The sequence below is a fragment of the Falco biarmicus genome, chromosome 1, assembly GCF_023638135.1.
Source record: "Falco biarmicus isolate bFalBia1 chromosome 1, bFalBia1.pri, whole genome shotgun sequence".
NCBI lineage: Eukaryota > Metazoa > Chordata > Aves > Falconiformes > Falconidae > Falco > Falco biarmicus.
The window spans coordinates 50632242-50644888 of record NC_079288.1 but is presented as its reverse complement, the minus strand read 5'-3'; the positions used below and the strand labels follow the sequence as shown (position 1 = coordinate 50644888).

The window sequence follows — 12647 nt, the reverse complement described above, 5'->3', positions numbered from 1 at the left end:
GTCAGTAGCATTTTAAGCCCTACATTCTGCATGCCATAGATGAGAAAGCCTTACAATTACACGGTATTGTAGCTAGCATGTGGGAGATGAGATTAGGAGGCAACATTTAGAGTCCTTTTTTTCAGGTGCTGGCAGTAAGAACTTTTATATAATGCATTCCCAATGGCATTATATAAATATACTTTCTATTTTACGTCAGTCGTCTTCTGTGGGCTTCAGAATTTGCCAGGTTGACTCATGCTGGTCATTATTTAGGAGTTTGAAACAAGGCTGCTTAGTCACCCTGTTGGTACATTTTCTTCTGTGTTGTGGCAACTCCTGCAAAGAAGGCACCTCTTGACAAGCAGATCGAGAGTAAATAAATGTTTGGATACCTGCAGACTTAATTCCCAACAAGGCAGGTGATGCAAGTAATCTGATTCTGGGGGCAAGTTGGCTCAGTAGTCCATCAACCCATACTAGCTCATTATATTGATTAAGTGGTGCAAGGTAGGAACTGCTACAATAATGGTAAATGAAAAAAGAATACAAAAGAAGAATTTTCGTCGAATTTCTTTGCATTAGCTTGAATGCCACCTTTGAGCATCATGCCAATTAGGTGTTCTCTGAAGGGTTTTCCCCCCTAACAGAAGTGGTGAATAACCCCAAAGTTTTTTCTGCATCTCTGAGCATAACTGGCCTCCCACAGAATTCACGTCCAAAAAATGGAAGACAGACGTAGTGGGGATCACAAATGTAAAACCAAAATACTCCAGAGCATTTCTCTTGAGAACAGTGGTCTCTGAAGGTGTTTGAGCAGAAATGAACAATTTGTTATATTTTCTGCTTACATGAGTATGTGGTTTCCTTACACAGTACCTTGGGTTCTGGGTAGATACGTAGAGCTGTCATGATGCAGATCCCATATGAAATGCTGTCCTTCTTACAGTGTGTTGGTAACAATCTCTCCAGAGTACTCATTTTCTCCTTTTCCTAGTTGTATGATTCAGTTTGCATCCTGACACTAGAAAGAAGAAGTGGACAGTCCTGACCAGAGAAAAAAAATATCTGATCCCCGGTCCCTAGACCAGCTTTCTGTGCTTTGCTCTTTCCCTGCCCCATAAACTGTTAAATCTAAATCAAAATGATTTTTAGGGAAATGTATCAATTTCTATGCTTTTTGAGGGGAAGAATTTAGAAACAAAAGCTTTGACAGTATACTAGCATTCCGGTTATATTGGCAAAACTATCAAAAACCCCTTAAACTATTAGTTATGAAACATTTTAATGTTAGAAAACTTAAAAAAAAAAAAAAAAAAGTAATCTTTGAGGGAAGCTCAAAACTTTCTTTTCGTTGTAATTCATAATTTAAGTTGGTTTTCCTCCCACAGTCAGCATTTTACACAGCACTGAAATTCTTGTACTCTGTCTCCAGTAGATAGAAATTTGTAGAATAACAATATAAATGATTGATAAGTCTGGAGCTGGAAAGGTTTTTGAAATTCAAGAAAAGTACAACTGCGCTGGATGATGAAGATGACAATTTCTTTTGGCTCTTTGGAAGTGTACAGTAATTCCACAGTGCCTTAGGAGAACTGCGGGAAAGGAACAAAAGTACAGAGGTGTGGAACGGAGGGATTGCTTTGCTCTGCGTTGGGTGGGGCATTCATCTGCAGCTCCTTGAGGTAGCTACTTGGAGATGATTCAGAAAAAGGGTGGTGTGACCCAAGACTAAGAAACCTCATCTTAATGCAGCAGTGTAGCGTTTGGCGTATCTGCAGTATGGGATTTAATATGACAGTCCTATTTTTTTTTTTTTTTTTTTTAATGATTTACTTCTACGGCTCATGAGAACGTCCGTTTGCGAGTTAGGCAGGGGTTTATCTGCCTTTGCTTCTGGTCTCGATGATATCTTGTGGCAGCGAGTTCTGCAGGTTAATTTATCTTTGTAAAGTATTTATTTCCATCACTGTTAAAATTTTGTCACCTTCTTAGTTTCACTAAATTATTTATCGTCTAATTAAAGTGCAGTTCTGCTTCAGGTTGAAACAGGGAGCAACTGACTGAAATTTTAAGTGCTGCTGCCGCCACTGTAATTCCCTCTGTTCTGATGCTTGTTCAGCCCTTACTCACTGAACTCTGGCTGCAGAGATCATACAGCAGAGCACACAGTGGGTTTTGTTTGCTCTTTTTTTAATGTTTAGTTGCTTTACTGGGAGTTAAAGGTAAGTGTAGCTAGCGGGGCCTACAGTGGTAGAAAAATAAAATTTTCAAACTTTTTTTCCCCTTAGTTTCTAGCTTGCTTCAGACTTGCTTGGTGATGTGGTAGCTTGGCCTCAAGCCCGTTTACACGGTGATTCATAGGGAGGGGACAGAGAAAGAGAGAGAAGTCCAAATGATATTTTGATCTGGGGGAGGGCTACAGCACAGCATCATTTACATTGAGACAACCATGCTGGCTCTAGATGGGTAGATTTTATCTGCTGTTTCATAAGGTAAATCCATATTACTTTTTCCCTTGACTCCTGCCCACATATTTCTCTCATCAGAGCTGGAACTGAATATTATATAACCTGGGGAAAGATAGCTAATAAAAAATGTAATAAAATCAGGCCATGTAGAACTTTAAAACGCTGGATTAGTGGAGTATCTCCCTGTGTGGTCTCAGTACTGCAAACTACAGCTCTGAACACAATCCTTGTAAACTGGGTTTGGACACTGTACAAATAAATACTGTGTGCTTAATATACTGAATATACTGAGTCTTTTTTTTTTTATTTTATTTTTTTCTTTCTTTCTCTTTTTCTTTCCTCTTCTTTCTTCCTGGCTTTAGGTAATGTCCAGCACAGCAGCAACACAGGTAAAGGAAGGAACCTGTCTGAAGCTTACCCGGCTGTATTCCAGCCTTTCCTGGGACAGAAAGGAAAGAAAGGCCTGGCTCATCCTGACCTTCCCGCACACGTGAGGAATGCCGTACTGGCAGCTGCCCTTTTCCCAGAGTTCCTGAAGGAGCTGGCAGCTCTGGCCCAGGAACATTCAATTTTATGTTACAAAATACTGGGGGATTTTGAGGATTATTATTAGTGGGTTTTTTAAATGTCTTTTTAAAAAGCTTTTGGAGTTTAAACAGTTTTTTAATGCAAAGCTGCTTACCAAGGAAGGTTGTACTTCAATATTTCCTGAAAATACTTGATTTGGAGGGGGAAGAAGGAGGCAAAATGTTATTCCCTGTTACCTTATGTTAGGCCTTATAATTTCCCTCTGTGCTACATAACTTATTTTAGACGTTCCTGATACTGCTGTTACTGCAGCTTCCTACTTTATCTCCTCCTCTTTACATGGCCACCCTTCTTTAGTGTCACTGATTCCTGTCGAATGTCTTCAATAGACACTTGTAGGTCGGCTAAGGGAGGCAAACACTTCAGCCTTTTCTGTTCCAAAAATATTCTTCTGGATAACTTATTAGAAGACGGTTTGGAAAAACATTGCCCCGTGGGGACAGTTGAGAGTATAAAGCTACACACAAACCCTCTTTCTGTGAAGGGCTGTGCTTCTTCATGTCCTTGTCCTCTTTGCCCCTTCCTTTCCTTTTCCCTGAAATGGGGTTCTTCCCGGTCCGGATCTGAAGCCCTCTTCTTAACTAGCGGCTCAGGTTTTTTGAATTCAAGTGTTCTTATGTGTCTTAAACCCCTGACTAGCTGAAAGCAGGTGCTGGACCCTACACATACCGTATTGCCTTGTGTTGCAGACAGATCTGCAGCTATCAGCTGTTGGTCTTTGAAGTCAAATGAACTGTGTAAGTGGATGTGGATTGCAGACTGCCTGGAATTTTCCTTGCAGTTTCTCAGCATTCTTTGATAACTACTGCATTGCTACCTAAGCTCTTCGGCATGCCTTATTTAGTAAGATTTGCACAAAGTACAGAACAAAATGTTTCTATGCAAGCTGTAATTAGTATGTAGCTTGTTTTTATGCTTATTTTAATAAGCTAAAGAAAGGTATTCAATACCTTTCAGTAGTATTAAAAGGACAGCAGGCTCTTTTTGTGTGTGTGTCTTTTTTTTTTTTTAATGAAAAAGGTTGGCTTGCTCCTGAAAGCTGTTCTGTTTTATTGTTAATTTTTTTGGTTAAGGGAAAGTTAAATGCTGTTTGTTTACTTTTAATTTAGGTGTTGACTTTTCCTAATATTGCACTTTGGGGATGGTGAGGGGAAGACCAGACTATTCACCAGCTGCAGAAAAAGGAATAACAGGGAAAGCTGTCTGCTGGTGACTAACTGCTTGAGAAAATTCTCTTCTGTGAGTAATGGGCTTCATTAGAAGAACCCAAACATGATGAATTGGTGCATCACCTCTGCATTTCATCTTATCTTAGTAGCATAATTGTGCTTCCAGTGTGCTGTAGTTGGCTCCATAAAGAGGGGCTTAGTTCATGAAAGCCTTAAACCCCTTTCTTTGTCCTGGAACGAAACTAACAGTGACTCCAAGAAATCTGAAGAAACAGAAGTGAGAAATAACACTTGCAAACATTAGTTCTCCTACTCATTGTAATTCCGTAATGTGGGATGCTCCAGTTAATAGCATCCTGATTTTGAAACACACTTTCTTAGAGACTGCAAGGGAAAAGAACACTTTAAAAACAAAGACGCTCCAGAAGAGTCTAATTTGTTACAGGTCAAATTCCACAGCAATCTGCAGTGTAATTTAAACTTCTGAATCCTTTAGATGCTTCTTAAAAGTTGTACTTTAATCTACAAGCTGTGAGACGCATTCATTGTCTCAGACTGCTGTAGGTTATTCCAAGGAAAAAAAAAAATATCCCAAAGTGTACCTCTAACAAAATCCCCTCAAGAACTCCTCGGGGTCTGTCTTTGCTTGTTTGCTGTACGGTCTTCACATCCACGATAGCTGGGGGTCATGTTGCTTGCTAGCTGACTTGCTGGTTTGCTTTCAATTCTAACTTGTTTTTTTAGGCACCATTTCATTGCCATCCTGTAAATCACCTGCTGCCCTCGACGTGGCCCTGCTTCACCTCGCAAGCTTCCTTGGAAGCTGAAGCCAAGGCTGCAGATTTTTTCGTAAATCTTAGTTATCTGGGTTTAAGAGAGCTCCTTCTTGTCCCCCTGCATTGTTGTGAATGGGCGATGAGAAAATCAAGGTTTGGTTTGTTTCGTTGTGTTAAACTTGTCCTAGGACATGGTGGGTTCTTTCCCCACTGCCCCGCTCCTGCTCCCACTATTCCCAGTAGTGCTGTCTTCCGTGCTGTACTCGCAGGCCTGGCCTGAGGGGGTTCACTAGTGTTGGGCATAGAAAGTATTTTAGCATTTTGGATTCAGTGTCAGTGCTTGCTCCGCTCCTCACCTCTTCTGGTAGGAACTTTATGTGAGCAAAAGGAAAAGTACCAAATACGTGTGAGCAGCTAACTCTTAGTGGTTCAGAAATAAGTGCTAAATTGCAGAAGCAATCCAATCCTTTTTCTGAAGGACTTTTTAAAAAGGAATGAAAAAAAAATACTTATTTTAAATAAAGAATTCTGCAGACCAGTGGTCAAGGAAGTCAGTAAGGTCACTACGTGAACGCTCCCTTCCCTTGTTTTTATTCTAAAATTAGAATCTTTATTTACTGGGTAGAAAGGATTTTTTCTGAGATTGTTAATTTTAACTGGTGTTTTCAACAAATGTACAAAGTCATGGCAGTTTTGTCTCAGCAGGTCTCTTAAGCTACGTGGGGATTTTAAAATGTGGAATGCTCAAAAAAGCATCTTTAAATTTGAGGAAGGGGAGGATTTACCTCATAAGCTGTAGTAGAGCTTATGCTCTGCATCCGGCAGAATGAATTCAGCCTTTGAAATCTGGAATCATGTGGAAGGACTTCTTGCTGAAAGGTCAGAACTGTGTGTGTACGCAGTGTCCCCTCGTAACCAAGAACCTGTCTGTCAGCTCCCCGAAAGGAAGAGGCGGGTGAGTGCAGTGACCCTGGGTCGGGGCTGTAAAAATTGCCATCATGTGTGTAACTTTCTGTTACTGGGTTCCTGAGCGGCATCAGACTTGTAGCCACGTCTTAGTTGTGATAGTAGCATAATGCCCAGCACCCAGCAAAAATATACTGGCAGGAATTGCATCTTCAAAACGTAGAACCTGTGATATGGCTTGAAAATGTTGATCTTTGAGATTAATCGCCTGCCTATGTGTAAGTTCTTCAGCCAAATGTTTGTTTAATAAGCATCTTCCCTCCAATTAGATAATATGTTACCCTGTCTTTACCAATGATACATCTTTTCCAAAAACCCCCTAAATGCCTGTGGTCCAAGCAGTGATGCAGCCAGTAGGCCCTCAGAGGACACAACATTATGCTGCTTTTTCCAAGAGTAAGGAAGTGCTCCACGGTCCGGATTCGCTGCACTCGGCGCATGCGTGTGTGATGAGAGCAGTCCCTCCTTGGTGCAGTGGCTCAGCACCACTCACAAACAAAGTGTCTTGGGGTTGGCAGGCCTATTCCAACACCTGCAGGTGGTGGCTCAGTGCTACCAAAGTTAATTTCCAGTCTCCTGCTAGATGTTTCAAACTGGGAGTGCCACATTTCTAATGATGTAGCCTTTGAGTGTGTTCTTAAGCTGTTCTGCTGTAGCAAGGGATCTTTCCGGCAACTTCAGTCTGCTATATTTTTTTGCAACCTACCTATAAAGTGAATGGCTAGTCTTAAAACAGTTGTAGTCATTCTCTTTTACCTTTGGCCATTTTTGGATGCCCTGTGGGTCAGTCTCAGCACACATGCACGTACGGGTTGTGTTCACTGGGGCTACTGCGCTCGGCAGCTTACGTTCAAAACAGTATCACCCTTTGCATGTGCTGATCTTGGGACGTGTGCAGCGGCAGTTCATGGGCTGTGTTGTTGGCCCTACTTACAGCCTTTTTATTATTGTATTCTAGGCGTTTTTCTTGAATTTGATCTTTTCCATGTGTGCCCTAAAGAAAAAGACGGTATTTCAAACCGTTGTTGATCAAGTTGTTGGTGGTGTAGTTTCAGATGGGACAGATGTGCTACCTCTTCTGTCCCGGTAACTTCCTGACCTTGGTTTGGAAGAAGAGAAATGAGAGCTTTGGTTCTCAGCTGTATTCCACGGAGGTGAGAAAATTCCCAGTAGCAGGCTCGGGCTGTCCCTCCCACCAGCACACCCAGATACATCCTTCAGAGCATCCAGTTCATAAATTACTTATTTCCTCTTTCACGAGGGTTTGTCACTATGTAAAAAGTCTGATGAATTCAGTGGTGTCATGCTGCCACACCTGCTTTGTGCATTAGCCTTTCCAATGCAGTGTGATTTTTTTGTAAGATCGGAACATTTCCTGGAATGGGAGAAGACGCGGTGTGATTGGGGTGGACCGTGGACATCGGCAGGGGCTGTGCTTTGGAAAGGGAACAGGACAGGACAGGCATGTTTCTGTCACCAGAGCCATTCTCGCTGCTCTTTGGCCTGGGCACAATGCCCAAGGGGTCTGTTCGCTCCTTCAGAGAAAAACATTTGCAAACAAACTTACTGCATCCCACAGAGTCCAAGGGTTTAAGTTCAAGAGGTTAAGTTCTATTTACCAAGAGGAGTATACTGTCTAGCACAGGGTGTATGCATTCACTACCCTTTTGTACACTCTGCTGTTGCCTCACAGAATGTTTCATGCTTCAGGAAGGTTTTTAAGCTCTATAAGCGCTAAAAATCTCAGGGCTGGGAAGAAAGGATGGGAGCGGTGTGATTTGGTGCCGTTAAATTATGTCATTGTATCATTTGAATTTGTAGCCACAGCTCCTGTTTGAGGGCAGCTTGATTTAATAAGCAATTTACTGTGCTGTATTTACTGAAATTGCTATGTCATGCCTGCAGTTTTTATGATGGCTCCTATTACATTTGTAACATTTAAACCGCAGCTGCGGTTGTGAGTAGAATATTGGGATTTTCCTCTTTCTTTTCTTAACTCAGATAGCTCTGGCACAGTACAGTAACGTTGCTGTGTCCAGATCAGATTTAGATAATTACAGTATGTTCTTCCTTGCAGCTTTTGAGCATTATCAGTAGAAACAGAGGGTACATGACACCCAGGCTGCTTGCGTTAATGAGCAAACCAAAGGTAAAACACCACAGGTGAGCAGGGGGCACTTGCCTCTTTGTAAGAATTTATGTTCGTGTTGCTCTGATTTACTGAGGACCAGAAAGAGAAAACTCGTAGCAAATGTGAAAAATGCATATGGCAGTGCCCTATGGGAACTGTCCAAGTGGACAGCACTGCTACGTAATGTTTTGGGCCAGGAGTGTGCAAAGGAGAGTGAAAAAAAAAAAAGTGCTCCTTGTTAAGGTGGTGTCAGGCTTGCATAAATGGGTATTTGGCTACTATGAGGTGGTGCCAGCTGTCCGGCCGCAGACTGCAATGCTATTTCAGTGACTTTGTTGGCAGTGGAAGCCCAGCTCTGACTAGATGTACTTTATTTTTTAGAGGCCACCACCTTTTGTAAACATGTTGTGGCTCAGCATCAATGCATTTCATTTGTTATACGCCCGGTTGGAAGCCTCTTGATTATGAATAGGAGCATTACTTGGATTCTCAAATATGTAGGTACTTGAAGTGGCATTTTGCTGCTGACTGTGCAAATCTTTTTGTTCATTGATTATAATGGTTCTTGTGTGGCAGCTGGATTAAATGAAGACTGAAGTCTCTGGGCTAAAAGCCCTGATGGAACTTTTGTGCAAAGGCTGCATTTTTCAACCAAGTAACTTTCTCTGGCACGTCGGCAGACTGCCCGCATACAATTACCTCTCATGGGCTAAATACCTGCAAACTTACATTTCTGACAAAGCCAATGCCACAGCAGCTGTGTTTTATTGCTGCGTACCTGAAAAATAACTAGCTTGGATTTAGACCAAAAAATAACGTGGATGAATCAAATCCAGGAGAACTTAACTGTGTCCAGCTCAGTGCCGCTGTGTCTGTTTGGCCAGAGCTCAGGCGAAATGTCGTCTTGTGTCCCTCAAGGTGTCTCTCAGTGTCCATGCACAGCTTGGGTTTGGAAACTCTGACCAGCGTCTGTCGTAAAACTCCAGAGTCATTTTTTTGAGCTTCAGTGTGAAAAACCTCATAGCCTCTAAGACCAGTCTGAAAACCTGGCCTCTCAAACTCAGTTACTCAGAAAGTAAAATATAACTTAACCGATGGTTATGCCTGGTTAGTGGGTGTAAGTTCTTTAGATAAAGCTGTGGCTGATGCGACCATATGTCTGCAGAATCCTGCTTGGTGCTTACACAGCATGCCTGCGCGTGGAGGGAGCGTTCCCCACGGCGAACCTGTTGGCCCTCAAGTGCTGCTGTTGGGATTAGCTCCTGGTAGTACAACCTCCGCAGCCGTGAGTACTGACCCAGCTCTAGGCCCTTCTCCAGGGGCTGTGATGACCAGGCGATGGATGTGGGGTGAAATAATTGGCTGCCTGTGTACGTGCGGGAGTAACGTGGGGTCTGGCACAGCTGTCACCAGTCTCTTTTTGGGGAAAAGCCAGCAGGTGACATGGAGTCATTTGCGGGGTCCTGAGCTGGGCCTCACATGGAGCCAAAGGGGAGAAACAGCAAAGGTCAGGGTTCCCTCTCCAGCTGTACGTACACAGCTGGTCAGCAAGCGCTGCAGATGGTTGTGAACTGCCTGTCCACCCTCCGGGAGACCTTAAGGGTCTGGGACTAGGATAGTCCTAGAGGGAGGACGTGGGCACTGCTCACTAGGGCCATCGGGAGCGACCCAGCTCGGCCCAGGGGCTCCTCTAGGTGGAGTTCACATGGGCCATCACAATGGGCACAAAAAGGTGCAGCAAATCACAGGTCAAGAGAGCTTTTTTGTATTTTCGTATTTATTTTACTGCCTTCCTTATTAGCAATAGAATTTTACGTATCTTCATATTACCTGAAAGTTTGCGGCTTCTGAGGGGAGAGGGATGACTTCTGCTCAGCTGCCAACCCAATGCAAGTGAGCTTCTAAGCATCTGGGTCAACCAATCTTGACCTCAGCTCTGCTCTAACTTGGTTTTACACGGCCATGATGTGAAGCAGAATCCAATGAACTCTGGAGTATTTATAAACAGCACGCAGGCACCAAGCACAGGAAGACCAGCAGCATGCTACTCCATCTCTCTCACGCGGTTTGAGAAAGGGAGAGTTGAGTGAAAACCCGATTTGTTTTTCTTCACGTGAAAGAACCAAACCGTCTACATGCTGAGCATACACCCAGGGCCGTAGATCACCGAGAAGGTGCCGCCGAGGTCGGTGGTTGTGAAAGTGTGTAGGCAGAGGGGTGCTCCTAGCAGAAATGAGAACATTTCAGTGCGTTGACACCCTGCCGCAGAAGTGGAGTGGAAAGAGGCCGCAGTGAAATTGCAGTGTGAATCCTCTAGCTGTAAATTTTTTAGTTAAGGTTCCTATCATGTGCTTCTATTTTTAACGCAGTTAAAATTAAACTCTGCAGCCAAGGCTGAGCGCTAGAAATTCTTTCTTCACCACTTCAGCATTGCCAGCATCTTTTTAGACAACTTTCTTCTCCTCTTCTGCAACCTCATATGTGGGATACTTCAGCTGTACAGGATAGTAAGGATCATCTCTCCACCCCCAGGAGTGACCTCTTAAAGGACTTCCAGCAACGAGCAGATGAGATTGTTGTGACAGTGTCTGGTGTCAGCTTTTAATTTGTGAAGCATTTTCCTCGGCCCTCTGTTCATGGACGGTTGCTGCTGAAAATCTGCACGAAACTGTCCTTAATTCACCCTGCCTAATGCTGTCACACAGATGGCATCTGCGATCAGTAGATCAGGGAGCCCTGTTGTCGCTAAATAAGAATTGCAAGTTGGGGTCAAAGCCTCAGTCTCCATTCTGGAGTTCCCAGCCTCACTACAGCCATGCCGAGAGCTCCTGATCTGCAAAATGTTCCGACATCAAACAGTTCATAGGCTCTGCCTTTTATCTTGCAGACCCACCTGTCCCACGGGGATTTTTTTTTATTATTTGTCTTCAAATAGCAGATATTAAATTCCTTGAGGCGGCTGCTGCTTTTGTCTTTTAATGTGCTCCATTGACTACTGCTATGCAAATACAGACCAAAGCCGTGTTACACCGTACAGAGTTCACTTGCGGAGTACTTAGAAATTGCCTTGAGCTCCATTTAGGACACAGAGGAAGGTGGCCGTTGTGTTTAGGCTGCTCAGTCAGGCCCTAGGCAGGCAAAATAGGATCTGATGTTTCAGTTGTATTGTTTCAATCAAACTGGTGAGCCCCTTCCTGCCGGCTGCCACTGGGAGCAACGTCAGCTGGCCCTGCTGAGCCTCCTCCTCACTGGGGCATAGTGCTGCCAGCTACCACCGCTCTGAAGGTGGTAGCTCGTATCTCCACAAATGTTAAAAAAATTCATCATCTAGATTTGACTCAAACCACTTTTTTCTATCAGAAAGAAATTTATATTTTGTGTACGTCTGCAAAAGGTTTCTTTAGAAATTTTAGAAGTGGCTGTTTCATAATACAGTCCAGAATTTATAGACTATAGCTGCTCTTTCCCTTCCCTGGAAGGGGAAGAATATTACAATTGTCCCCTTTTATTCTTTCTTGTTGCCCATTGTGTTTGGCAACAAGGTGTAAGTGAAAATAGATTGAGACTTACAGTAAATCACAGAATGGTTTGGGTTGGAAGGGACCCACAAGATCACCTAGTTCCACCCCCCCCGCCATGGGCAGGGACACCTTCCACCAGCCCAGGTTGCTCCCAGCCCCGTCCAGCCTGGCCTTGAGCACGCCCAGGGATGGGGCAGCCACAGCTGCTCTGGGCAACCTGTTCCAGCGCCTCACCACCCTCACAGGGAAGAATTTCTTCCTAATATCTAACCTAAATCTACCTTCCTTGGTTTAAAGCCGCTCCCCCTTGTCCCGTCACTGCAGGCCCCTGTACAACATCCCTCCCCAGCTTTCCTGTAGCCCCTTCAGGCACTGGCAGCTGCTAGAAGGTCTCCCCGGAGCCTTCTCCTCCAGGCTGACCCCCCCAGCTCTCTCGGCCCATCTTCGTAGCAGAGGTGCTCCAGCCCGCCGAGCAGCTTCGTGGCCTCCTCTGGACCCGCTCCAACAGGCCCATGTCCTCCTTACGTTGGGGGCCCCAGAGCTGGACCCAGCGCTCCAGGTGGGGTCTCACCAGAGCAGAGCAGAGGGGGAGAATCATCCCCCCCCCTCCCAGCTGCCGGCCGCGCTGCTTGTGATGCAGCCCAGGACGGGGTTGGCTTTCTGGGCTGCCAGCGCACGTTGCTGGGTCACGCTGAGCTTCTCCTCCACCAGCACCCCAAGTCTCTCCTCAGGGCAGCTCTCGGTCCGTTCTCCGCTTTGCGCTTGGCATTGCCCCGAGCCACGTGCAGGACCCGGCCCTCGGCCGTGTTGAACGTGACGCGGTTCGCACAGGCCCAGCTCTCCACCCGCACAGCTTCGAACCTGCTGAGGGTGCGCCCAGTCCCGGCGTCCCTGTCACCAACAAAGACGCTGAACAGCCCCGGTCCCGGTACCCATCCCCGAGGAGCTCCGCTCGTCACTGCTCCCCACCGGGACACTGAGCCGCTGACCACCATTCTTTGAGCGTGACCATCCAGCCAGCTCCTTGTCCACCGTCCATCTGTCGA

General features: G+C 44.9%; 1 protein-coding gene across 8 annotated transcripts in view; it reads left to right on the top strand.

The window, feature by feature from the left end:
• Nucleotides 1-11040, top strand: part of FHIP1A (FHF complex subunit HOOK interacting protein 1A) — a 96136-nt gene extending 85096 nt beyond the window's left edge. For 5 of the 8 annotated variants that reach the window (XM_056336414.1, XM_056336422.1, XM_056336405.1 and 2 more), the window contains one exon: nucleotides 2813-11040. In XM_056336414.1, coding sequence (XP_056192389.1) covers nucleotides 2813-3063 — 251 coding nt within the window. In that variant the 3' untranslated portion in view covers nucleotides 3064-11040. The remainder of the gene's footprint in view (nucleotides 1-2812) is intronic. The other 3 variants (XR_008821488.1, XR_008821485.1, XR_008821486.1) reach the window with 3 other exon arrangements.
• Nucleotides 11041-12647: the final 1607 nt, after the last annotated feature.